This window comes from Scheffersomyces xylosifermentans (assembly GCF_036884685.1).
Source record: "Scheffersomyces xylosifermentans strain CBS 12540 chromosome Unknown RJT20scaffold_1, whole genome shotgun sequence".
NCBI classification, from domain to species: domain Eukaryota; kingdom Fungi; phylum Ascomycota; class Pichiomycetes; order Serinales; family Debaryomycetaceae; genus Scheffersomyces; species Scheffersomyces xylosifermentans.
In genome coordinates this window covers 1,007,831-1,032,087 of record NW_027042939.1, presented here as the reverse complement: position 1 = coordinate 1,032,087, position 24,257 = coordinate 1,007,831, and the positions used below count along the sequence as shown (strand labels likewise).

The 24,257-nt window shown below is 40.5% G+C and overlaps 7 protein-coding genes across 7 annotated transcripts; 5 read left to right on the top strand and 2 right to left on the bottom strand. All coding sequences in view use genetic code 12, as the record gives it.

Moving 5' to 3' along the window:
- Nucleotides 1–203: 203 nt before the first annotated feature.
- RJT20DRAFT_10097 (uncharacterized protein) lies at nt 204–7,122 on the top strand. Its single transcript, XM_064915653.1, has one exon. It carries the CDS (start codon nt 632–634, stop codon nt 6,974–6,976), a length of 6,345 nt encoding a protein of 2,114 aa, XP_064776919.1. The 5' UTR covers nt 204–631; the 3' UTR covers nt 6,977–7,122.
- Nucleotides 7,123–7,683: 561 nt separating this feature from the next.
- On the top strand, nt 7,684–9,321 carry RJT20DRAFT_10099 (histidine phosphatase family protein). Its single transcript, XM_064915656.1, has one exon. The coding sequence runs from the start codon at nt 7,839–7,841 to the stop codon at nt 9,222–9,224; it is 1,386 nt and encodes a 461-aa protein (XP_064776918.1). The 5' UTR covers nt 7,684–7,838; the 3' UTR covers nt 9,225–9,321.
- A 469-nt stretch (nt 9,322–9,790) lies between these two features.
- On the top strand, nt 9,791–11,731 carry RJT20DRAFT_123965 (histidine phosphatase family protein). The gene has a single exon (XM_064916096.1). The coding sequence runs from the start codon at nt 10,123–10,125 to the stop codon at nt 11,518–11,520; it is 1,398 nt and encodes a 465-aa protein (XP_064776917.1). The 5' UTR covers nt 9,791–10,122; the 3' UTR covers nt 11,521–11,731.
- Nucleotides 11,732–11,811: 80 nt separating this feature from the next.
- Nucleotides 11,812–15,184, bottom strand: PTR2 (Ptr2p; the record flags this gene model as incomplete). The annotated part of the gene is made up of 3 exons (XM_064918985.1): nt 14,923–15,184; nt 14,680–14,718; nt 11,812–13,665 (listed from the first exon to the last, which is right to left on the bottom strand). Exons 1-3 carry the CDS (start codon nt 14,929–14,931, stop codon nt 11,812–11,814), a joined length of 1,902 nt encoding a protein of 633 aa, XP_064776916.1. The 5' UTR covers nt 14,932–15,184.
- A 403-nt stretch (nt 15,185–15,587) lies between these two features.
- On the bottom strand, nt 15,588–17,024 carry ADH5 (Adh5p). Its single transcript, XM_064915646.1, has one exon. It carries the CDS (start codon nt 16,728–16,730, stop codon nt 15,720–15,722), a length of 1,011 nt encoding a protein of 336 aa, XP_064776915.1. The 5' UTR covers nt 16,731–17,024; the 3' UTR covers nt 15,588–15,719.
- Nucleotides 17,025–18,626: 1,602 nt separating this feature from the next.
- On the top strand, nt 18,627–20,879 carry HEM1 (5-aminolevulinate synthase). The gene has a single exon (XM_064916095.1). The coding sequence runs from the start codon at nt 18,823–18,825 to the stop codon at nt 20,533–20,535; it is 1,713 nt and encodes a 570-aa protein (XP_064776914.1). The 5' UTR covers nt 18,627–18,822; the 3' UTR covers nt 20,536–20,879.
- A 329-nt stretch (nt 20,880–21,208) lies between these two features.
- Nucleotides 21,209–23,809, top strand: SPC98 (Spc98p; the record flags this gene model as incomplete). Its single annotated transcript, XM_064918103.1, has 1 exon — nt 21,209–23,809. One exon carries the CDS (start codon nt 21,209–21,211, stop codon nt 23,807–23,809), a length of 2,601 nt encoding a protein of 866 aa, XP_064776913.1.
- Nucleotides 23,810–24,257: the final 448 nt, after the last annotated feature.

Genomic DNA, 24,257 nt, shown 5'->3' with positions numbered 1-24,257 from the left:
TTTTATACTTGCGTACTCTGCATCTTCCATGGTTGTATTTGGCTCTACAAGACGCAAGTTGCACCCTCACATAGTACTGACTTCAAAATATCTGAACATAAATGCTGTATATAATGGAATATTTGCAAGGGCAAATTAACCTCAGCAGCGCTAAATTTTTATACCCCACTAAAAAAAAATCCTACTAGCCATTTTGAAGGTAACTAGTTCTACCTTATAATGACCTATGCAAATAATTAAGCATTTCAAAGATGTGCACTTGCTGAAGAGCATTTCCAATATAATACCATTATATTCAATACCATTATGCAAAAGATTACTTCTTACAACTCATTAGACTAAACACACAGATGATCTTGGCAAGGACATAGCAAGTTACAAATATTATAGTAAATCTTAATACTATAATTAGTAGACGATTTCATATCGGGTTATTTTTAATGCGGAAAGAAGATACGAGATGGTGGTTTTTCGTATTGTGGGATCTATTCTTAATATTTATGGAACATATGTGATAGTGAACATCCATCATTGTGGCAATGGATCAGACACACATTATAAGTATGATGGAGGATATCCAAGTTAATATTTTGCATGAGCGGTGGGTTTTTTTTAATCTGTTAACAACGCCATGAGGTTATTACACGCTCTAATAGTGGTATCGTCTCTATTGACACTTATTACTGCCAATAATGACGTCGTATTATCTAACTTTCATTTGAAAGCAATCGGAGATAATATTGCTAACTTACCAACTAATTTAGTGTCATTCCAAGGTATTGCCTCCAAAAAGAGAAGCGATGAAATAGATCTAAGAAAGAGAATTCCACAGCCCATGTCTCTGCAGCAACTACAATTCTCAAGCGGTTCTAATATATTTTCTCTAGATGAAACTACAGGAGTTCTAACCACCGGTGGACTCTCTATACAAGGAGATATCAATTATGGATTATTTGTATCCTTTAGCACGTCTTCTGGATTTGGAGTCACATCTGGAACTTCGGGACGTCTTTTGACTTTTGACGATGGCTCAGGTCCTCAGTCGACCTTTAGCGCTTGTAGCAATGGTGGTTCCTTCTTTATCTATCTCAGTCTGAAAGATGGGGAAACTTGTGATGATATTCAATTGCTTTTGGTCTTTCCAGAACAATCAACTTCGTCTTCTGAACAGCTGGGGACACTTACTGTCGATGAGAGTCCTACTAGTATTGCTGCTCTGACAAGCAGTGTCCCTGTGGATAGTTACATCACGGGCTTCTATTTGGAAGCCTTGGGCGATGATATAGATGATTTACCAACTACTTTGGTTTCCTTTCGAGACTTTCCTACGAAGCGGAATGATATCCGATCGATTCTGGTACAGCTTTTATCATTCTTATATGCCCCAAAGCAATTTAATTTGGATTTGACAACCGGAGTTCTAAGTTTTGGTCAGTATTATATTCAAGCAGACACAGCTATCGGCGTATACGCTTCAACCAATGAAGGCTCGGGTTTTGGTGTCCAATCTACTGAGCAAGGTAATATTTTAACTCATGACAGTGGAGGAGGCCCTCAATCAACATTCTGGGTTTGTAACAATAACAATGAATTTGACATTTTTCTTGTTGCACAAGGAGGCTTGACTTGTAACAGCATCCAGTTATTGTTAACATTCGAGCTTCCTTCTACTAGTTCGATTGATCTGACAAGTACGAACCAAGAAGATTCATCTTCTGCATCTGATGTGTCTGTTACTTTCTCATCGGATAGTAAGCTGTCAAGCTTAACTTCTAGCGATATTTCCTCAGATGGCAGCAGTGTACCATCAGATGTATATCTTACTGATTTCTACTTAGAAGCCATCGGCAACGATATTGATAACTTGCCGTATACATTCGCCGATTTTGTGGTACTAAGCAAGAGAGATAAAGGGGGACCCTTGGGGCCAATGATTATGCCATTGTCATTTTCATCCAACTTCAGACAATTCACTTTAGATTTAACTAGTGGAATACTTAATTCGAATGGGTATATAATGCAAGCGGATATCAGCAATGGCATATATGCTACAGATTCTCAAACTAGCGAAGCTCCACATTTTGGTGTTCACCTGATCGATAAAGGTAATGTTTTAACTTACGATAGTGGTTCTGGTCCTCAATATTCCTTCTGGGCTTGTAGCAATGGAAATTCATTTAATATAGGGTTGACTTCAATCGATGGCTCTATTTGTGATAGCATTGAATTATTGTTGGTCTTTCAGCTTTCATCTCCCAGTTCTGTTGAAGAGGATGTATCTTCAGTTCCCTCTATCTCATCTCGTTCACTGGATGACGTTCAACTACCATCAAGCAGTTCGATTGATTCAACTACTGTGTCAGGGTCATTGGAGTCGTCTTCTGCTGCTGAAAGCCCCCTTACTTCTTGGGTACTGTCGTCTCAAGCCGACTTGTCGACCTCTATTTCCTCAACAGAAGTGTCAACATCTAGTAGCAGCGTTCCCGATACTTATTTATCGAATTTCTACTTAGAAGCTATAGGACAAGATGTCGATCTTTTGCCAACCAAGTTACTTTCTTCTGATAGCTATCTGAAGAAAAGAGAAACTATGATACAATTAATGTTTAGGAATGGCTACACTCCTTTCACCCTCGATATAACCACTGGGTCCCTCTCTTTTGAGGTCCTGTTTATTGTCCATGCAAGTTTAGACTATGGTTTCTTCGGATCGTTTAGTGAGGGCTCTGGGTTCGGTATTCAAGCCGTTGCAGAAGGTAACATATTAACATATGACGATGGTAAAGGTCCTCAATCAACCTTTTGGGCCTGTGGTAATGGTGGAACATATTACCTTGACCTTACTTCTAACAATAATTCCGTTTGTATCAAATTAGAATTATTATTAGTCTTTCAACTTCCTTCAAATAGTCCAATTGAGACTGCTTCGGAAACAGCTGTCTACTCCTCCTCCGATATTGAGATCTCGTCTAGCTTTGCTGTTCTGTCATCGCTGATAAGCCTGCTTGGAACTGATCTTTATTCGCTTTCGACAGAAACTGCAGCCTCCGTTAGCAGTGGCCCGCCTGATATTTATTTATCAGATTTCTATTTGGAGGCTATTGGCGATAGCGCTGACAATATACCCAATAGATGGGTATCATGTGATGGTATCCAGAAGAGAAGGGATCTCAAAGTGGAAAAACGAAAAGAAGATACAAAACTAATGTACTTCCTGACAGGGCCTCGGCAGTTCACGTTAGACTTAACTACGGGCATCCTTGAATTGAATCAATTTCAACTCTTTCTACAGGCGGACCCCGATCTAGGGTTCTATGCAACCAACTTTGCCGAATCAAGATTTGGTGTCCAACTTACTGATGAAGGTAACATCCTAACCTTTGATAACGGTACAGGGCCTCTGTCAACATTTTGGGGCTGTAGTACTGGGTCCCGATTTTATGTTGGCATCGATTCAATAGAAGGTGAAGAATGCTATAGCGTATATTTGTTATTGGTGTTTCCGGCCACTTCAAGTAGCTCAACTGAAATGACAACACTGAGCGACATTGTCAACTCCTCTTCCGCAGTTATTGATACTTCTACTGGTGCCTCTTCATCTTATACTGGTACAAATTCTGTTTCGTCAACAGAGGTGTCAGTGTCAAGTAGCAGCGTTCCCGACACTTACTTATCAAATTTCTACTTGGAGGCTATTGGACAAGATGTCGATCATTTACCATCAAAACTACTTTCTTCTGACGGTTATCAGAAAAAACGAGACACCAAGATACCATTATTTTTTAGGAGTGGTTACAGGATATTCACCCTCGATATTACCAGTGGTAATCTCGCTATGGATGGCTTTTTCGTTCATGCAGACTCAGACAATGGAGTTTTTGCATCTTTTACTCAAGGAACCGGGTTTGGCATTCAAGTCATTAGCGAAGGCAACATATTGACTTATGATAATGGTACAGGACCTCAATCAACATTTTGGGCCTGTAGTAATGGAGGAACGTATTACCTTGGCCTTGTTTCTGACGATAATTTCTTCTGTATAAGTTTGCAATTGTTATTAGTTTTCCAACTTCCGACCAGCAGCTCAGTTGAGGTCTCATCTACGGATGGTTCGTCATCTCTTTCGGATACAGCCTTGACTTCCTCACAATCTCAAAAGGTAGAGTTTCCTACATCTCTGTCTTCCGACGATGGTAGTTACTCGAATCCTACGCAAAGTTCTTCTTTATCATCAGTTTGGTCATCGCCATCAGTCGATTCGTTGGATATGTCGCCTTCGATCTCTTTATTAGATTCATCTTCCTCGTCCATCACTTCAGAGATTTTGTCATCCTCCCTTTCATCTTTTCAATCTTCATCCATATCTTCACCCATTTCATCTACCATAGCACTGTCGACTTATTCCCTGTCATATTCTTCGCAAGAGTCCTCGTCCGCTAGCTTTTCTTTGTTGTCGGATCTGGCAGTATCATCCCCACCGATTGTATCAATTTCTAATTCAATAATACTATCTTCGGAATCATCCTTAGGATCACAAAGTAATACGAATCCAACGGGGACCTCAGAATTCCTATCCTCAATAATATCACTGTCTTCAACTTTGAGTTTGTCTTCATCTGAGTCTTCCGTTATGGGCTCCTCTTTGATTGCTACATCTGGAGATATTTCGGGTAGCCTCTCCTTAGAGAGTTCCACCCCGTCATTATTTTCTCCTTCGTCCACTCCAATAGAAACTGTGACTTTCCCCTCATCTACAGACTCAAGCACATTGTCGAACTCTTTAAGTTGGTTTTCCAGCTCAATCCTAAGCCTGCCCTTTTCTTCTTCTTCTGTTACTACATCCAGTTCAAGTTCAATTGAAAGCTCAAATTTGACTGAAAATCCGAGTATGATGCCTACTGATATTTCTGTTGCAGACGATAGTTCATCTAGTGCTGCGCTGATAACTGTAATCTCGAACTCGATTTCCAATCAAAGCAAAATGCTGACCGAGAGTTCAAGTTCAAGCTCAAGTTTAGGTTCAAGCTCAGGTTCAAGCTTGCATTCCAGTTCAAGTCCAAGCTCAAGCTCAAGCTTAACAGGTTCGAGCCTGATTTCCAGTCCAAGTCCAAGCTCAAGCTCAAGATCAAACTTAATATCAGGTTCAAGCTTGATTTCCAGTCCAAGTCCAAGCTCAAGCTCAAGCTCAAGCTTAATATCAAGTTCAAGTCCGATCTCAAGCTTAACAGGTTCAAGCTTGATTTCCAGTCCAAGTCCAAGCTCAAGCTCAAGCTCAATTTCCAGTTCAAGCTCAAGATCAAGCTTAACAGGTTCAAGCTTGCATTCCAGTTCAAGTCCAAGCTCAAGCTCAAGCTTAACAGGTTCGAGCCTGATTTCCAGTCCAAGTCCATGCCCCAACTCAAACTCAAGCTTACTTTCAAATTCATTTACAAGTGGCAGCTCAAGTTTGATTTCAAGTACGATCTTGAATTTGAACAGCTTCCTGCAAGAGTCCGCAGAACTGCCATATCCTTCCTCAAGTGCTTCCTCTAATTCTGGATCAGCTTCATTGAGGGATGTTTCATCCGGAATTCATATCAGTTCGGTGGTATCCACTAGCGTGGCGTCTTCCAATGTATCTGTTCCACTCAATCCATTGTCGTCGACATTATCAAGTTCCAGTGTAGAAGTACTGTCTTTAATTCTGCAAACGGCAACAACAACCACGTTCAACTTCCAGATTACAGCTATAGCGAATCCACCAGAAACTTTCCATGAGTTTCTCTCTTTTAATGCGAAGAATATTACTTTAGTAGATGTAAACGCTCCATTGTTTCAGTTGATATTACCAGATGGATTTTTGAAGATAGATGGTTTGTTTGTTCATGCCGATGATATGGGAGGATTTTATCTCAGTGAACGTCCGTTTGGAGGCTGGCTGTTTATTGGGGATCCTATTTTGGAGTTGGAAAATGTTGGGCATGATTTCTATATCTGCACAAAGCAAGCCGTCCCACTTCAAGTGGCACTGGTTGCACCAGATTGTATTCAAGGAGAACTTCACATATATGATACAGAAAGCAATACGTCAGTCCCAGTGGCAACAGAAACAACGTCCATTGAGTCCATCCCAGCTTTCGAAACAACATCTTCACTTGATAATACTTCTTTCTTGGGAAGTATTGTCACAGCTACTGTGACTTCAAATGAAGTGATTACCCTTACAGAATGTCCAAGCTCAGTTTCAAACTGTCCTGCTCGCTCAACAAAAGTCATCACGATTGAGCATACACTAATAACTACGTATTGTCCAAATTCAGCAAATAGCGAACCAACTTTACCCAACAACATTAGTCCGAACACAAGTCTAGTGGAGTTTAATCCAAGCAAAACACAGTCGACTTCTTCCAACCATCGTGAACTGAAACTTTACGGCCTGCTTACCGAGACCACTTTGGTTGCTACAGTATACACCTCTTCTGAGGCTGCTACAATTACTTTATTTCATTCAGATGTGCCGAATTGTCCAGCCAAGCCTATTGAAGAACGAGTTCTGTGTCGTGCTGTACATTCGTATCGTTATTCGGAGACTACAACTCTAGTTGGTGTCGCTTCAGAAGAGAAAGACGTGACAAAAACAAGTATTGTTCCCGTGACTGCAAAAACCGCAGGACTTGGCACAAAATCAATAACAGATGGTAACTCAGTAACAACTGCAAACCCAACGAATGGATCTCTGCCGGGGGCATTAACGAGACAGATTCTTCAATCTGAAGGAGATACGGATATTGTACTCTCAAGTCAACCTACATCAAGCTTGAAACAAAATGGAGGATCTACTGCCACTGAACTAGTAACTACAAGCCCTGTAGGGTCATTGCAATCCTCCAGTCAATTCACCAGCGAGACTGCAATTGCAGCGATTGCCAATAATGCAGATAAAGTAGTTGGTAGGCTTGCTCCATTCGTCTTAGGACTATGCATACTCTTTTTATAAATAAAACTCCAGCAATATAGCTTTTCTGCTCGAGAGGGCACCAAGGTTGGCTTCCTACTGTGTCATTCTTCGCGCAAAGCCAAAGAATAAACTCCAACAAATAATTGGAGGGTTTTACGTTAGAATTCCAACTCTCAATTACATACTATCACGATTTACCGAATAGAGGCATTACACGTAGAGTTTTGTTGGCACCAACACAACATGGCACTAACAGAATCCGTTATCGTTAAGCACCTCTTTTTCTAGGCGTAGATCCTCTACTCAAATTTTTGGAATTGAGACGGTGCCATGGGTATAGCCGGCTGTATGATCCAACCAGTACCAATAACCGTAGTCTCGATCCATAAACAATTGTTTAACGATCACCACAACAACCCATCAGACAATAGTTCTAAACCAACCGTACATTTGCAACTGGAACCAACCTTCCTAATTAAGAAGTGCCCACGTTTCCGCTGCTACCAGTTGCATATTAATAACGCATCATTTGGCATGCCAAGAATCCAGACGCATTTAGGAATGCACACAGCTTTATCCGATGCACTTTAACCATAAGCAATCAGGCACAATAAATTTCACAGTTTAACTAACTATTACAATAGGCATTTTCGATGGCAGTTCCAAGCAAAAGGTAAATAGACTAGCCTCCCAATTGTAGAAGTGAATTGAGTTTGAGATCGGAGGTGAAACCGGAAGAAAATCATATGGTAGAGAGGATTTTTGTTTTGAAAAATTCTTGTTTTTCGTAGTATAAAATGGGAGTAACGGCTACTAACTAATGGTGAAGTTCAATAGTAATAGCATTATTGGTTAGTAATTCGACCCAGGATATAGAAATTTAAGGTAAAAATCGTCCAAAATGGTCTACATCTCTAAGCTAATCAACAATGGATTGTTGCTTGCCGGTCAATCGGTTTTTCAGGATGTCGCAACTCCTCAACAGGCGTCTGTAGAGCAGTACAATATTATCCGTTATCTAGGAGGCTCAGCTCCTTATCTTCAAAGTCCAGGAAATGGTATATCTACGGACATCCCTGATCAATGTACCTTGGAGCAGGTTCAGCTATTGTCAAGACACGGGGAGAGATATCCAACTGTTAAAAAGGGACAGGATTTCGAGAAGGTATTGGAGAAGTTGAATGAACAGAAGAGCACATTCAAGGGCCCTCTTGCATTCTTAAATGACTACCAGTACTTTGTTACCGATAAGAGTCAATACGCTTTGGAGACTACACCTGAAAACTCAGAAGGAACTTATGCTGGTACTACCAATTTGTTGAGACACGGTGCTTACTTCAGATCTAGATACAGTGATTTGTTCAATAGCAATGATACATTGCTTGTTTTCACTTCCAATTCGAACAGAGTGCATCAATCAGCTGAGTCATTTGCTAGAGGATTCTTAGGTGATCAGTGGGATGATGACAAGGTAAAGATCAACATTATTGCTGAAGATGCTACCAGTGGAGCCAACTCTTTAACTCCTGGTGACTCATGCCACAAATACGATGAAGATGCCAACGAAGATTTGGTTAAGTCCTTTAATGAAGATTACTTGCAAAATATTTTAGATAGACTCAAAAAAGACAACAAAGACATTGGTATCAAGACTAAGCACGTCAAGGATATGTTTGAGTATTGCGCTTACGAGATCAATGTGAAGGGCTTCTCTCCATTTTGTGATATTTTCACAAACGAAGACTTCAATTACTACGGTTATGACAATGACTTGGACAAATACTACACTACTGGACCAGGTAACAATTTAACTGCCACTATCGGTACAGTTCTTCTTAATGCATCTTTGACTCTTTTGAAGGATGATAGTGCCAAGAATAAGGTCTGGTTATCTTTCACCCACGATACAGATATCGATCATTTCTTGAGTGCCTTGGGAATCTTTACTCCAAAGGAAGATTTGCCTCTTGGTTACATTGACTTCGACAGAAGTTACATTCATGCCTACATTGTCCCACAAGCTGCTAGAATTTATACTGAAAAGTTGAAATGCGGGAACGATAGTTACATCAGATATGTGATCAATGACTCTGTTAAGCCCATCCCAGAATGTTCTTCAGGACCGGGTTTCTCCTGTAAATTTGACGACTTCGAGAAATACATTGAAAGTAGATTCAATGGTCGTGATTTTGCAACCCAATGTGGTCTCCCAAGCAATGTTACACTGGAGTTGACTTTTTACTGGGACTATAACACTACTGACTACAATGCTGATCTCAAAATCTAATTGTATTCTCTTCGGTTACTAAAAAATGTTTGCCTTTTTTAATGTGATAGATATCTAAATAATTTAATTTATTAGACACCATTGTTTCTTAGACGGCTTCCTAGTAGCGTACTCAACACTTAGGTCTAGCAATAAACGACTAGCAATTTACGATCAGAGTCACATATATAAATTGCTTTTCCAGAGGCTTTCATTTACAGAACAATACGAATCGCATATTGCATCCCGAATTTACGATAGCCTCGAACAAGCAATTCGTTTATTACAATAATACCCACTATATTAATTTTCAATATATTGACATCGTGGTATAATAGACCATTAATTAACCCCTATCCAATTTGCGACAGTAACCCATTTGTTAATATCCGCACCATTTCCGTTTATAGCGAAAGAGTGACTTTATGCTGCAACTGTGGCTCAATCTTTGTGCAGAGCGGAATGCTTACCGAGTAACGGCTACTTTCCGTACCTGTCAACTGCGAAAGGGGAAATAATATGCTACATCAATAATACTTCACTTTAGCAGATTGCTTGCACGTGGGGAAGTATGCTCAAAGCAGCAACCAGATTAACCATTTCGGAACAACAAAAGGGGAGCGCACGTTTTGATAATAATGGGGAGAGGTTGATATTTTGCAGCAATGTCACTGAAGGTGCAGTTGTATGCGGTTAATTGGTGCCTTGGCGTTATTCTTACCAATCAATTGATTTGTACTATGGAATGGCCCATTCGACGTCGAATGGGGAATATTGGTCAGGTTTGCAACTGCCTGAATTTTGCCTTATATAACATTAAAAAGTATAAATAGCCAAGGTATTTCCGAAGTGCCAAGAATCTCATTTTAGACAAGTTTATTAGATCTGTCAAACATCTAAATAGCTAAATTCGGAAATCATGGTCGCTGCTTCTAAGTTACTTAACGGTGGTCTCTTGTTGGTTGGACAACAGCCATTCCAAGACCTTGCTTCTCCCCAACAAGCTGCTGTAGAGCAGTACAATGTTGTCAAGTTTTTGGGTGGTTCAGCTCCATACATCCAAAGAAACGGTTTCGGTATTTCTACCGATCTTCCCGATCAATGTACCTACGAGCAAGTTCAAGTATTCCACAGACATGGAGAACGTTACCCTGCTAAGTCTGATGGTGCCAACTTTGAACCAATTTACAAGAAGTTCCAAAGTTACAATGGAACCTTCAAGGGACAATTGTCATTCCTTAATGACTACACTTACTTTGTACCAAACCCTGAACTTTACGAAAAGGAGACTACACCACAGAACTCTGAGGGTTTGTACTCTGGTACCACCAATGCCTTGAGAAATGGTGCTCAGTTCAGAGCTCAGTACAACTCTTTGTACAACGAAAACTCTACGGAGCCTTTGCCAATTTTCTCTTCCAACTCTGGTAGATGTTATCTTACTTCCAGATATTTTGCCAGAGGTTTCTTGGGAGACGATTTCGAGGAGGGCAAGAACGTGGTTTTTAATATCATCAGCGAAGATGCTTCTTCCGGTGCCAACTCTTTGACTCCAAGAGTTGCCTGCAACGCTTGGAACGAAAGTGCTAGCAGCGAAATAGTCAACAAGTACAATACTTCATACTTAGATACTATTCAAAAGAGATTGGTCAAGCCAAACCCTGGTTTGAACTTAACAAGCAAGGACGTCAGTTACTTATTCTCGTGGTGTGCCTACGAGCTTAACGTCAGAGGAGCTTCTCCTTTCTGTGACCTTTTCACTAATGAAGAGTTCATCAAAAATTCCTACCATACTGATCTTTCAAACTACTACACAGCCGGTCCAGGTAACAACTTAACAGCTGTTATTGGATCCACATTATTGAATGCTTCCTTGGCTTTATTGAAAGATGATACTTCTGAAAACAAAATCTGGATATCCTTTTCTCATGACACCGACTTGGAAATCTTCCACAGTGCTTTGGGAATTATAGAACCAGCCGAGGACTTGCCAACTAACTACATCCCATTCCCAAGTCCTTACGTCCACTCTTCTATTGTCCCACAAGGAGCTAGAATTGTCACCGAAAAGTTGAGCTGTGGTGGTACTTCTTACGTTAGATACATTATTAATGACTCTGTTGTCCCTATTCCAAAGTGTTCTGATGGTCCAGGTTTCTCTTGTGAATTCTCCAAGTTCGAAGAGTACATCGAGGGCAGAATCGGTGACATCGACTACGCGGAACAATGTGATATTGATGCCAGCGTCCCAGCCGATGTTACTTTCTACTGGGACTACGATACCGTTAGCTACAACGCTACTCTTGGTGACTTCTAAGGATTCACTACTCAAATTTCCTTTCTTCTCCGTTAAATTTTATAGTGATTTCGTTAAATACCCCATTCATTTATTAAATTTTTACATAAAAGTTTTTCCTTTCAAAAGCTTATCACCATAATTAAACCGTTTGTACAATCATCCACTGGCCAACCAAAAAGTGAATTTTAGAAACTACGAAGGAAATATAAATATTAAATATACATTAAATGACAATCCCGATATAATAAGTAAGTAAGAACTAAAGTGGGGTAAATCAGAAGTAGAATTGAATGGTAGTAGATTTGCTGTTTATTTACCAACAGCGGACTTGATTGAAGTAACAGCTTCTAAGTTGTTGTCGTCGTTGATTCCTCCGTGGTTGAAAACGCTTCTTGGAGTATCATCACGTTCCAAGGCTTCTCTGACAAGTCTTTCTTCCTCCATCTCCTTGTGCAAGTTTCTGAATTGAATGACGAATAAAACAGCAGCAACCACGGTACCAATAGCAATACCGGCAAATGGCCAGATCAAGTATGGGTCAGTCAAAGCTGGAGTAATGGCTTGCGAAAGAGCAGCAGAAATAGCAGAAGTGAACAAGAACAAAGCCATGACAAGACCCTTCATGTGTGGTGGAGAACGGGTGTATGCCAATTCGTATGCGGTGGTCATAGCGAAACATTCACCAGCGGCAGAAAGAATGTAGACAGAAACATCTTGCCATGCTGAAATTGGGGAGACGGTTTCACATGTAGTAGCGTGGTATCCACAGTCAGATGTTGTGTAGATTTTGTATTGGATAACGGCACCGGCAACCTGAGAAGCAGCAACTAAAATAAATCCAACGAAAATTCTCCAAACAGGGTAGAAGTTAATCTTATACTTTCTCAAGGTTGGGTAAATAATGTAATCAAGAATAGGAATTAAGATGATAATGGTCAATGGGTTGAAGTTACTGAACAAATCATTTGGAACACCGTTAAGAGACATGGCACCAGCTTGAGAAGTCTCTACGGAACCAATACCACTGTCAGCCAAGTTGAAAATTGGGAAGTAGATGAAAATCTTACAGGAGTTGACGGTTTGCTTGATGTCCAAAACCCATTGGTCATCCCAAGTAATTGGAGTCTTCTTCTTCTCGTTGTAGTATTGTCTTCCTCTCTCCAACATCTTGGATGGCTTAGCGTATTCCCATAACTCACCCTTTCTGTATCTGCTTATCCAGTTGTTGGAAAATGTCACTCTGGTGACCTTCCAGGCGTTCTCAAGAACAGAACCCTTTGGCTGGTCTCTGACTAACTTGTTTTGCAAGTAGATTAAAACAACTGGCAAAAACAAGTACATAATAATTGGAACAAAGAAAGCTAACCAGAAACCAACATCTCTTTCACAGTAAGAGGTGGCTAATTGGAAGAAAGCACCAATGTTAATAGCCCAGTAGAAAATCAAAGTCATTCTCTCCAAGGTTTGTTGACGATCAACAATGACATGTTCACCAGATGGCAAAACCTTGACAACGTCAGTCTTCTCCAAATATTGGTCCATAAGAAGAGGTAACAAGTTTGGCTTAATGAAACCTGTACCGAATGCAAGTGTAATAATAGCAATAATGGTAGGAGCCAAAGCAGCTTTGCCGTGGGAAAGAACAGAAGGAATAGCAGCAATAACGAACAAAATGTGGGAAATACCACCCATAATAACACCAACCCAAATGGCCTTGAACTTACCGATCTTGGTATCAGCAACAAAACCACCGTATAATGGAACACAGTAAGCAAGGAAAGTAAGCAAAAGAGAAAGAGCGTTAGCAGCCTGAAGACCTTGGTCCAAGGCACCGGCACTCTCGTTACCAGACTTACTGAGAGGAGCACCCCAACCGTGTGGAGAGTCCTTTGGCATTGGTCTTTGAATGAAGTTAGTCAAAATACCAGTGACAGAGTAGTAAGAAGCTCTTTCAGCCAACTCACACAAACAAATCAAGTAAGAGGCATAAGAAGCTCTACCCAAAACTCTTCTAAGAGTGGCAGCTTCAGTATTAGTTGGAACTCTCAAACCCTTTGGATTGTGTTCATCAACATAGTGGGTGGAGTAGTTCTTTGGGTCATTGTAATCGTAATCTTCATCGGAAGACACTTCACGAGAAATGTCATCGATGGCAATCACGTTCTTTTCGTCGAGGTACTGAGTACCTGGTTCTTCTTTCTTTTCAGCCATGCTATTGTCAGAAATGTTACTGAAGACAAATTAAATTCAAGCTAAAAAGAGTGGATCCAAGTATCTTTATATATGCCAAAGGAGCTCGAAACCCAACGATAGCTCAAGGACCAAACTCCCCAAATTGGATGAGCTAGCGCAGATGAAGCCGTACTGCCCATTATGACGATAATAACCGTCTCCACCCCCAGTACTGCAATACCAGAGCTTACGGTGGAGATTACAATTGCATTAGATAATACCTGCACACAGATAAATACTGCAAAAGATTATGGCACTTTGACCGATAAAGTATTAGCTATTGCGCGATAACACAATTATCATCAGCAGGAAAAAGAAAATAATCTGGAAAAATTCGACGTTAACTATGGTACGGCACCAAAAATATGATTTCACAGCGCAGTGGGGGAGTGCGATAAAAATAAAGACTGTACCAGATAGAGTGTGGTGTGTTTTATGGTATGTTTATGAATGTGGATGATGTGTGGCTAGTATCAGCGACCCTGAGGCAGACATCAATCAGATGGTTTTGCCCAGAATTTTGGCCGAGATTCGAGAATACGAATTCTTAAACTTCTGTCAAACTAGGATCTTGTCACCCATAAAACACCGCAACTGGATCGGCAAATTCTTGGTACCAAGGAACCTACCCCTTGACATATTTTCAGAAGAAGACCGAGTCTCGGTGCAGGAAAGCTTTTCCTATTTTTGCCAACAAAGGGAATTCCATGTAGTGTGGGATTGAAAGTCCACGGTAAAGATTGTCCATTGAGGCGATAGCAAGTGCACTAGACCCACACGGAAAGGTCCCAGATTCTCTGGCTGATAACAAAATAACAAAATCCAATAGCGACATTTTCAATGACGCAACAGCACCGATTGCCCTTCAACAAATGCAAGTAATTCTGACCAGCAATTCCTAAAAAGTCCGAAAGCAATTTCAGTTAGCCATTAGTCGGATTTTACGTTTCGGCGATTCAACTGGCAGTCCACAGTGCGGAGCACCTCGCTGGAAGGAGCGTCAGCATAGCAGCCCAAGCTGCTTTATCTACGAAAATGCCGTAGTACGTAAAGGAGACTACCCTAACTACAAACAATGCCTCTGGACTGAACGCTGACAAAGCCACTCCGCATATGGGTGAATTTACGTACCTTCCTTTGGTAGCTTTGCTTTGATTAGGGGTTTGATATATCTATCAGATAGGTTACATCATACATTTTTCCCGCCCTAGATAATCTTATCACAAATTTTCCATAAAAAGCAATGGGTTATGTAACGTCAGATGTGTTGCCTCGTCTCCAGCTGACTATCATTGTGATGCGCTGAGATATATTATATAAACGTTCCTTTTGCTAGTATGTAGTGGCGTGAAGGCTTTCTGTCAGATTTACATCATTCGTACTCTCTCAATTTACGATTGTAATTGTGGCACACCAACGCCGTTTGGTCTTAATGAAAAATTATTTTGCTATAGACATCATACTATCGCAGTGCATTTCTCTTTTTTTATCGTTTCTTGTTGGCGGAAAAATATGAAATATTTTCTGAAAAATTCATTCTTTTTCCACGGACTTTTTGGTCCTTTTCTTCGACTGGCAAACTGAACGGCATTGTGAGTTTGAGACGTCATGTGGTAGGTTTTGTGTTCTCTTTTTAGGGTGTAGATTACTGTTTTGGGGTTGTGATCTTGCACGTTGATCTGACGATATAGAAGCCTTCCGCTTTGCAACCGCTGGTGCATGCACCAATGAGATTTATGGTTTGAAAATCATGAACAATCTGAAACTTTGTTTTATTAGGCATTTCGTCCGGGGTAGCTTTGTCTTTTTTCGCTACGCACAGCTTATAACGTTTTAATGACATATTTCGGATCTACAACAGCGCCAAAATGTGAGATACTCACATTAATAAAATGCGACGTTACATTAAATTTTTAATATTTATTACACTAGTCTCAAGTGCGCTATAAAACCACTGTATTCTGGCATGGTGTTTGTCAAATTTATTAAGGTCTGAAGACAACCCTTCCTTCGTACTCTCCATTCTTCAATTTGATTATCCATTCAGGCAATTCCCGCAATGGGGCCTCCCTCACCTTCGGCTTAACTTTTCCTTGACTGGCCAATTCAAAGCTTTCCTTCAAATCAGTAGCAGTTCCCCAGAAACTACCTAAAATGTTAATTTCCCGGAGGGCCAAATCCCCCAAGTCAAATGATAATCTAGCAGCTCCTAAACCTACAGGGACAATCACCCCCTTCGGCTTAACATACTTCTGACACTCGTCAAACGTAGCTTGAATTCCGACCAAATCAATCGCAACATCAAAGGAGCCTGCTTCCACATCTTCCGGTATTTTTGTGTAATAGGCATCAGCCCCTAGAGACTTTGCAACATCGAGGGCTTTTTCCTTTTTATCGATGACAGTAACCGTAGCGCCGAATGCCTTTGCAATTTGAATTGCATTAACTCCAAGTCCACCGGCTCCGAAGAATAAAACATTGGAACTTGGGCGAACTCCGGCTAATTTAAGTGCATGGTAAGGCGTCAAAACAGCATCTGTAATTGCAGCAGCATCGGCCAGATCCACATTATCCGGGATTTTGACCAAGTTACGTGGACGCTTCACTAAAAGATACTGTTGATATCCACCGTCTACTCCCAATCCGAACCACTTTCCAGCTGAGTGGGGGCAGTCATTTTCGAATCCAGTACGACAAGTAGTACAGTCACCACATGGGTTAGGTCCAACTGCAGCGACGCGGTCATTATCTTTGAACAAAGTGACTTTAGAACCTGTTTTGACGATTGTACCAGCAATCTCGTGTCCCATCACATAGTTGTCTCCCACGGCCAATCCATCATAAATGACGTGGAGATCTGAATGACACAATCCCACCGCATCAATTTTTAATAAAACTTCATCGCTACCCGGCTCCACGACCGGAATATCTTCTTTGAGGTTCAATCCATTGGCTTGTGTATATACGAACCCGTATTGGGTCTTTGGAATAGTCATATTTTCAAAACTTTTGGTAAGTAATTACTCAGTAGATTATATCTGGAGGTGAAATATAACACCATAGCCGAATTTAAAAGAATTGACCCTCATTTATATAGAAACTCAAGACTTTATTCCTATTTGACAAACTTCATCCCTATCCCTCGAGGCCCAAAAAATATTTGCAATAAATAGCCTGATAATATTTGCGCTTTGTTTCTACTCCGCGTTACATCCCCATTCTTCAGGCACTAGGAATTTCCATTTAAGTGAAGGATGCACTACGGGCGTGTCTACGTAAGTACACCATAGTAAACTTTAAAGGGTCATCAGATGTCTGGGTATTTGTCTTGGTCTTGGAGTCTTACTGATAAAGTCTCCTGTTTCCTCGTCTGCACCCCCCCGCATTGATGACTGCAGAGAGCGAAGAATGATAGATTATCAAGCTTATGCAGGACGGTGAGATCTCTCGGAGTACATGGATGTTATAATATGCCGGCATCATTGCTGAATGGTACTAAGCATTAGATGATATGTAATATGTACGTCTCTAGTAAGGCTGGGATGGGAGCATTCGTGCGTCTCTGGAGTATAATCGTATGGAGTTACTCATTAACGTGTGGGGTAAAGGTTCTGTTGACGGTGTACGGCAATGGATCTATTCTTTGGTGACATCTATAATTGATATCCAAAAATACTATACAATGGTTAGCAAGGCCTCTCAGTAGTCCATAGAGGTAATTAGCAGAATAGACGATCATTAAGAATACACTCAGAGAAAGGAAACATATTCCTGTTTAAATTATACAGACAATTCAGTTTAGAATGGATCCAACAATTGTGGAGAGTCAACCCTCAACTGGAGGGGCTAGAATATATGCATATAATCAGAAAAAGTGGAGTCTTCCTACCGTATTCACACTAAGCAATTTATGGGCCTATAAGTACGAATATAGTTAAATCTTGGTCGAATGCTTAATTGTGAAGAAGCGGTTAACATTGCATACTTAATAACAATTGTAAGATCGTAGAATTAGAGATACAGTTTTCACGGTTTTCGAACAGAATTTGTCAATTGTTTCCAAAAGTTTATAAATAAGATGTCCTGTTTCAAATATGATAAGTATTTCTACTGTAAAACCCAGGATTTCTACACATATTTCGAAAGTTAGTCTGGGACCAATTGAGTTTCTTCAGGAGTATCCCCTCTCCGTCAGATTGTCTCGTACCACTTAATAGCACATTCTGGATCCACTTCCACTACTAAGTAGATGCAGTATTATCCTTCTGATTAAGAGGGAATGAGCCAATGAGCATGTGCCAAAGGTCATATGATTTGAAGCACGTTACCATAATCGCCTGCGATGCATCAGCTGATGTCTTTACCCAATTTTACACGATCCCAAAGCGTCTCGTATGCCATCGCATTTCTTAACCAATTATGGTGCTTTAAAACCTAAGCGGAGCGCTGCTTACAGTATAAGTTTGTCGCTAGCGGTCCGCTGCGATGCCGGGGTTTGCCCAAGCCGTTGGGCCATTTGTGGCCAAAACCCATTTTCCTTCCCAACAATAACATCAACAAACAAACAACACTTTGAAAATACACATGCAAACACCTATTCTCTTTAAATCTGCTTTGGCCAGTGTACATCATTGACCCCGTTCGGTCTGCCCAGACCCCATCATGTCTACCGTTTCTTTTCAGAGTCCATCTATTTCACCTGCTACCCCAGAAACTTTATTTGTTCCTATTTTCGGCCTGTGCGATTTTGCTCACACTGATCGTCAATAACACTCGCACTAAACCCTTACCGCCTCCACCCACAACAACCACCTCTACCGGAAATAACCCCGAGAAATGAATCATCATGTTTCGCAACGTGAGCCGCACCGACCAAAATTTTCTCCTCTCGCATAACGAGTATATTAGTAGTACTCAAAATTTTCAACGTATATGTCTTTTCTTGAAGTACAAGTATAGCTCGCTAGCACCTTTCTTCGGTTGAAATTTACTTGGTAGATTCAATCTGACAGTGAACGCTAGAGTCCGTGTTTCTCTCTTCTAGTTTAACGTAAAAACCCTCAAAAAAAAAAAAACACTTTACCAGCTATGGAATCTCTAACCAGAGCCTCTATGGCAGTTTGTCCTTTCGTCAAGGCTTCTTCCACCCAAACTTTGCGTCAAATTAGCAGAACTTCGGGTGCTTTGGCCAACCAGGCTCGTCAATGCCCATTCATGAGCGGAGCCTTGAGGGCCCAGGAGAGAAGCTACTCTTCCGCCTCTCGTCCAGCCAGAGCTACCGCCTCTACGACCACCCCACCATCTACTGCTTCAACTCCTTATGCTTTCAAGGGCGAGAACCTTACCAGTAGCAAGGTCGATCTTTCTTCCAACGAGTCTGCTTTCGATTACAACGGTTACTTGAACAACGATCTCAACAAAAAGAGAGAAGACAAGTCTTACCGTTTTTTCAACAACATCAATCGTTTGGCTAAGGACTTCCCAGAAGCCCATCGTAGTAATGAAGAAGACAAGGTCACTGTCTGGTGCTCTAACGATTACCTCGGAATGGGTAAAAATGAAGGTACTTTAACCGAAATGAAGCGTGTCTTAGAGAAGTACGGTTCTGGTGCTGGTGGTACAAGAAACATCGCTGGTCATAACCGTCATTCCATTAAATTGGAGTCTGAGCTTGCGGCGTTGCATAAACACGAGGCTGCTTTGGTATTTTCTTCATGTTTCGTCGCTAATGATGCAGTGTTATCTCTTTTTGGCCAAAAGATTAAGGACTTGGTCATCTTTTCTGACGTCTTAAACCATGCTTCCATGATTCAAGGTATTAGAAACTCCAGAGCTAGAAAGGAGATTTTCAAGCATAACAACTTAGCTGATTTAGAAGCCAAGTTGGCTAAGTACCCTAAGTCAACTCCTAAGTTGATCGCTTTTGAATCTGTGTATTCAATGTGTGGATCTATCGCTCCTATTGAGGCCATTTGTGACTTAGCTGAGAAGTACGGAGCTTTGACTTTCTTGGACGAAGTTCATGCTGTTGGAATGTACGGTCCACATGGTGCTGGTGTTGCAGAACACTTGGAATTCGATGCTCACTTGAAGGCTGGTATTGAGCAGCCAAATTTCCAGACCATCATGAATAGAGTCGATATGGTGACTGGTACTTTAGGTAAAGCATTTGGTACTGTGGGTGGTTATGTCACTGGTAAGGCCAACATGATTGACTGGTTCAGATCTTACGCACCAGGGTTCATTTTCACTACATCGTTGCCTCCTGCTGTAATGGCTGGTTCAAGTGCTGCCGTTAGATATCAGAGAGCTACTTTACAAGATCGTATCGCACAGCATAAAAACACACATGCCGTCAAGAGGGACTTGCTTGAGTTAGGCCTCCCAGTTATGCCTAACCCATCTCACATTGTTCCTGTTTTGGTCGGTAACGCTGCTGATGCAAAGAGGGCCTCTGACTTGTTGTTAGAGAAGCATAAAATTTATGTTCAGGCCATTAACTTCCCAACAGTGCCAATTGGGGAAGAGAGATTGAGAATCACTCCTACTCCAGGCCATGGTCCTGAGATTTCCAAGGCGTTGGTTGAGGCTGTCGACTCCGTATTTGAAGAGTTGAACTTGAACAGAGTTAAGGATTGGGAAAGACAGGGTGGCTTATGCGGTGTTGGCGACAAGTCCGTCGAGAAGGTTGAACATATCTGGACTGCTGAGCAATTGTCTTTAACTGATGCTGACTTGAACCCTAACGTCAAGAATCCAGAAATCGCACCACTTGGAGTCTCCTCTGGTGTTCCTTACTGAAGCATTGGAACTAGTTTCGAGGTCCATGTTTAGTGAGGGTTGATTTTTTAATGCCAGATGCGGTATCTTTTTTTTAGATCCGATCCGAATGTGACGTCCTACTACGGAACAACACCACTGGGAGTTCTCTTTTTTGTTGCCTGGAGCTCTAGTTCAGTTTTATATCGATAGCCCTAATATGACGATCTATTCTTTCTTTTTTATTTGTAGAACAGTAGACAATTAGGAGGGTGGTAGATAGTATTTCAGGCCCAAAATTCTGTATCTTCCCTGTTAATAATTCCAACTTCGTCCAACGTCCACCACTGTATGAAATTTACTATATACTTCCCTTATAAGAACTCACTTGCTAATAGCCTTCCTCACACACACACACTCTCTCTCTCCCTTCATCTCTTCCACTGCTTACCTTGACACTGGCTGCGAATTTTCTCAATTTTCTCAGCGCTACCAAATCCTTTTTGTGACCGTGTTTATTACACAAAGACCAGCGGCTACAAAAACAAAAACGTAAACAATTCACTTCTTCCTTGTTAATAGAGTGGTTAAGTACAGAATATTGGAAGTTGTAGTTATAGTTATAGTCATAGTCATTGGTGTCGTCATCATTGTAGCAAGACCATAACGTATACAATAAAAGTCGTTGTAAACAATTACAACAAATCACTCTATCATGGCACTAGATAGGAATCAACTCATAAAAGTCTATAGTAACAGACTAGTAAAATCGTTAGTTCCAGCAGAGTTCGGAGAAGAGTTCATACAAAGCGTCACTAGCGATCTACTACATTCGATCAGCGCTACTAATATCAGTGGGAATAATTATTCAACATCACAAAATGATATACACCAAATTACAGACCGCTATAAAACGCTTTTCTTGAGCCATGGAGCAAAATCACAATGGGTGACATTCCAGCGGATTATAGAGGCCTTGGCCAAGTTGAAGTCTGTAGAACAAATCTGCAATTACCTAGTGTTCTTCGATGTTTTGCGAGGCGGTGATAGAAGTCAACCACAATCGCCTTTTACCAATGAGCGGTTTAATGTCCCAACTGCTTCATCGCCGAGAAGAGTCGTATCACAATTCAGTAATAAGTCATATACTAGCAGTGCAGGCCAAGCTCAGCAACAACAGACTTTTGATCACATCCAGTCTTCTCCATACCGAGACAGTCCTAGCGCACGTAACTGGACCAGTGATGTCCCTTTATCTCAATTGATAGAATCATACTACGAAACTTTATCAGAAGAATCTATTTTACCCTACTTATCATATACGTTGCTAGGACTTGACTCAAAGTTATTGTTCTTTCAGAATAACAAAGAAATAGAGATTCCGCCTGCTGTGAATAACAGCTACACTGGATTATTGTTCAGTATACTTGAGTGTGCTTTGCTTTATAAGAACCTATCACTTTCCGTGGAATCCAAAATGGGTAAGTTAAATTCTCCCATCAAAACAGCATACTTGAGAGTTCTTGAACATTATTTAAACTTATACGTAAAAGACATTAACCTGATCTTCAGCGTCCAGCCAACTTCACTAATAGGCGTTTATAATTCGATTTTTGCGTGGATACCGAGACTTAGATTATTCTATTCTCTTGTACTAGAGTTGGATACCTTGAATGGATTCGACTTCTTATCTAAAGTTTACGGAATAACGAAGTTCGGCGATTTAAAAATAAGAGAATTGAGCGAAGCGATTTTCTTTGACATTTCAAAGCCATATTATGAGATATTAGAGAACTGGATTGTCAGTGGAGAACTCATTGATAACAGTAACGAGTTTTTTATCAAGTTTGATTTAGCAAAAAACGATTTTAATGATATCATTAATTTCTTGCCCACAAGAATACCGCCTTTCATAAGTAAACAGCTGAGTCATAAGATATTCCAAATAGGAAAATCTCTTATCTTCTTATCCAAATACTGCAAGGAACTTAAATGGATCAACAATTACACTCACAAATATTCAAAAGAGATATTCGAGAATAATCATGGTTTACAGTCCATGACAATCAATGAGATAATAGAGTTAATTAATACCCAGTATGACGAAATAATGAACTATATTACTGTTATTTTGCAAGGTCCTAAGAACGAACTATACACGCATTTAGTAAATTTCAAGAAAGTTTACTTCACCGACAATAATGATTTCATAGATACTATAATATTGAAGGGTGTCGGTGTATTTGATGAGTCTTCCACGAACATTTCATCTACTTATCTTTCACAAGTTATGACTGAATCGATTAATTGTTCCTCAATGCAGCATTTCAAGAACAATAATAGGCTAGATGCAAGAGTATTGAATCCTCTGCATGGAAATATAGGCTGGGAAGTCTTTACGGTAGAGTACAGAATAGACGACCTTGCCATCAATTACTTACTCGAGCCGCAGATGATACAATACTTGAAGATGTTCAATTTTTTGTGGAGAATAAAACATCTACAATATCTCCTAAATGAGAATTATGTTGATGCCAGTAATTTAAGAAAGAATGAATTAAGAAATATTCTGCAAAAGTACCGGAAGATACATAATTCGTGGAATAGACTGAATAGAAGAGAAAGAAAGATAGTCTGGGTCACTAAAGCATTTAATTCAACAAACTTAATAAGAAGCCACTTAGTGAAGTTTTTGAATTCACTTGTGAGCTTCATTTCATATGACATCATAGAAGACAACTTTCAAAATGGAGTCAATAAGAAGCTATTCAAATCAAGTATACCAGGGGAGCAGGACGATGAGAACAGCCTGTTGAGTTTGTTGAACAGCTTGAACCCTCACTTCATTAAATCCTTCACCAGGGATATCAATAATGCAAATAAAGTGGAACATAACATGAACCAATTGACAATTGATGAGCTAATCAAAGTACACGAGACATACCTCAATAAAATAATAGACTTCAAACTTCTCAACGAACAAAGTATAGGGAAAACAACTCAATTGAGTTACATCGCCCAGATTTACCAGATATTACAAACAATATTCAAATTCATCTCCAGTTCACTGGAGTTCCACAACTTGATTGTGAACTATGTGTTGATACTTAATTTAGAGGAAAATGAAGAAGGATTAGAAGAGACTACGATATCACAAATAGACAACGACTTGGAAGATATAGAACACACATTACTGGCTGTGATCGATAGGATCTACAAGCAGATATACTTGGAAGAGTTTAAAATGCAGGTGCAAGACTTTGTTCAAGACCTTAGAACCGATTTCGAGTTACGAGAGCTAAGCAAACTCTTCTGATATTGTAGAAATTGTCAGATGTCAGCTAAACTCCAGGTCAGAATCTAAAAATATTACTGGCATCCAAGGTTAATAGGTAGATGAACAATAAAAAATAATGAAGTCCGAAATTAGAGCATAATCAAGAAAAGTATAATTGAGGCGAAATGTGGGCCCGGCGGATCAGGGTTGTACCTCGAACGTTTTATGTAGAAGATGTAAATTCATGTAAGTTCTACTATGCTGGAACACGTCAAAACAAGGTACATTGCAACCCCGAGAAGCATAATGACCGTTGAATCAGATTCCTAACGTTCCATCTTTTTTGCACCACGCTCACCTAACCGTTGCCTACCCAGTGCTTCCCGGTGTTTTTTTAAATCCTCGGTAATAGATGCGCATCCGGCGGTGCTACGCAGAAAAAAATCATCTGCCCCACAAATTTTTTCATTGGGACGACGATAACCTT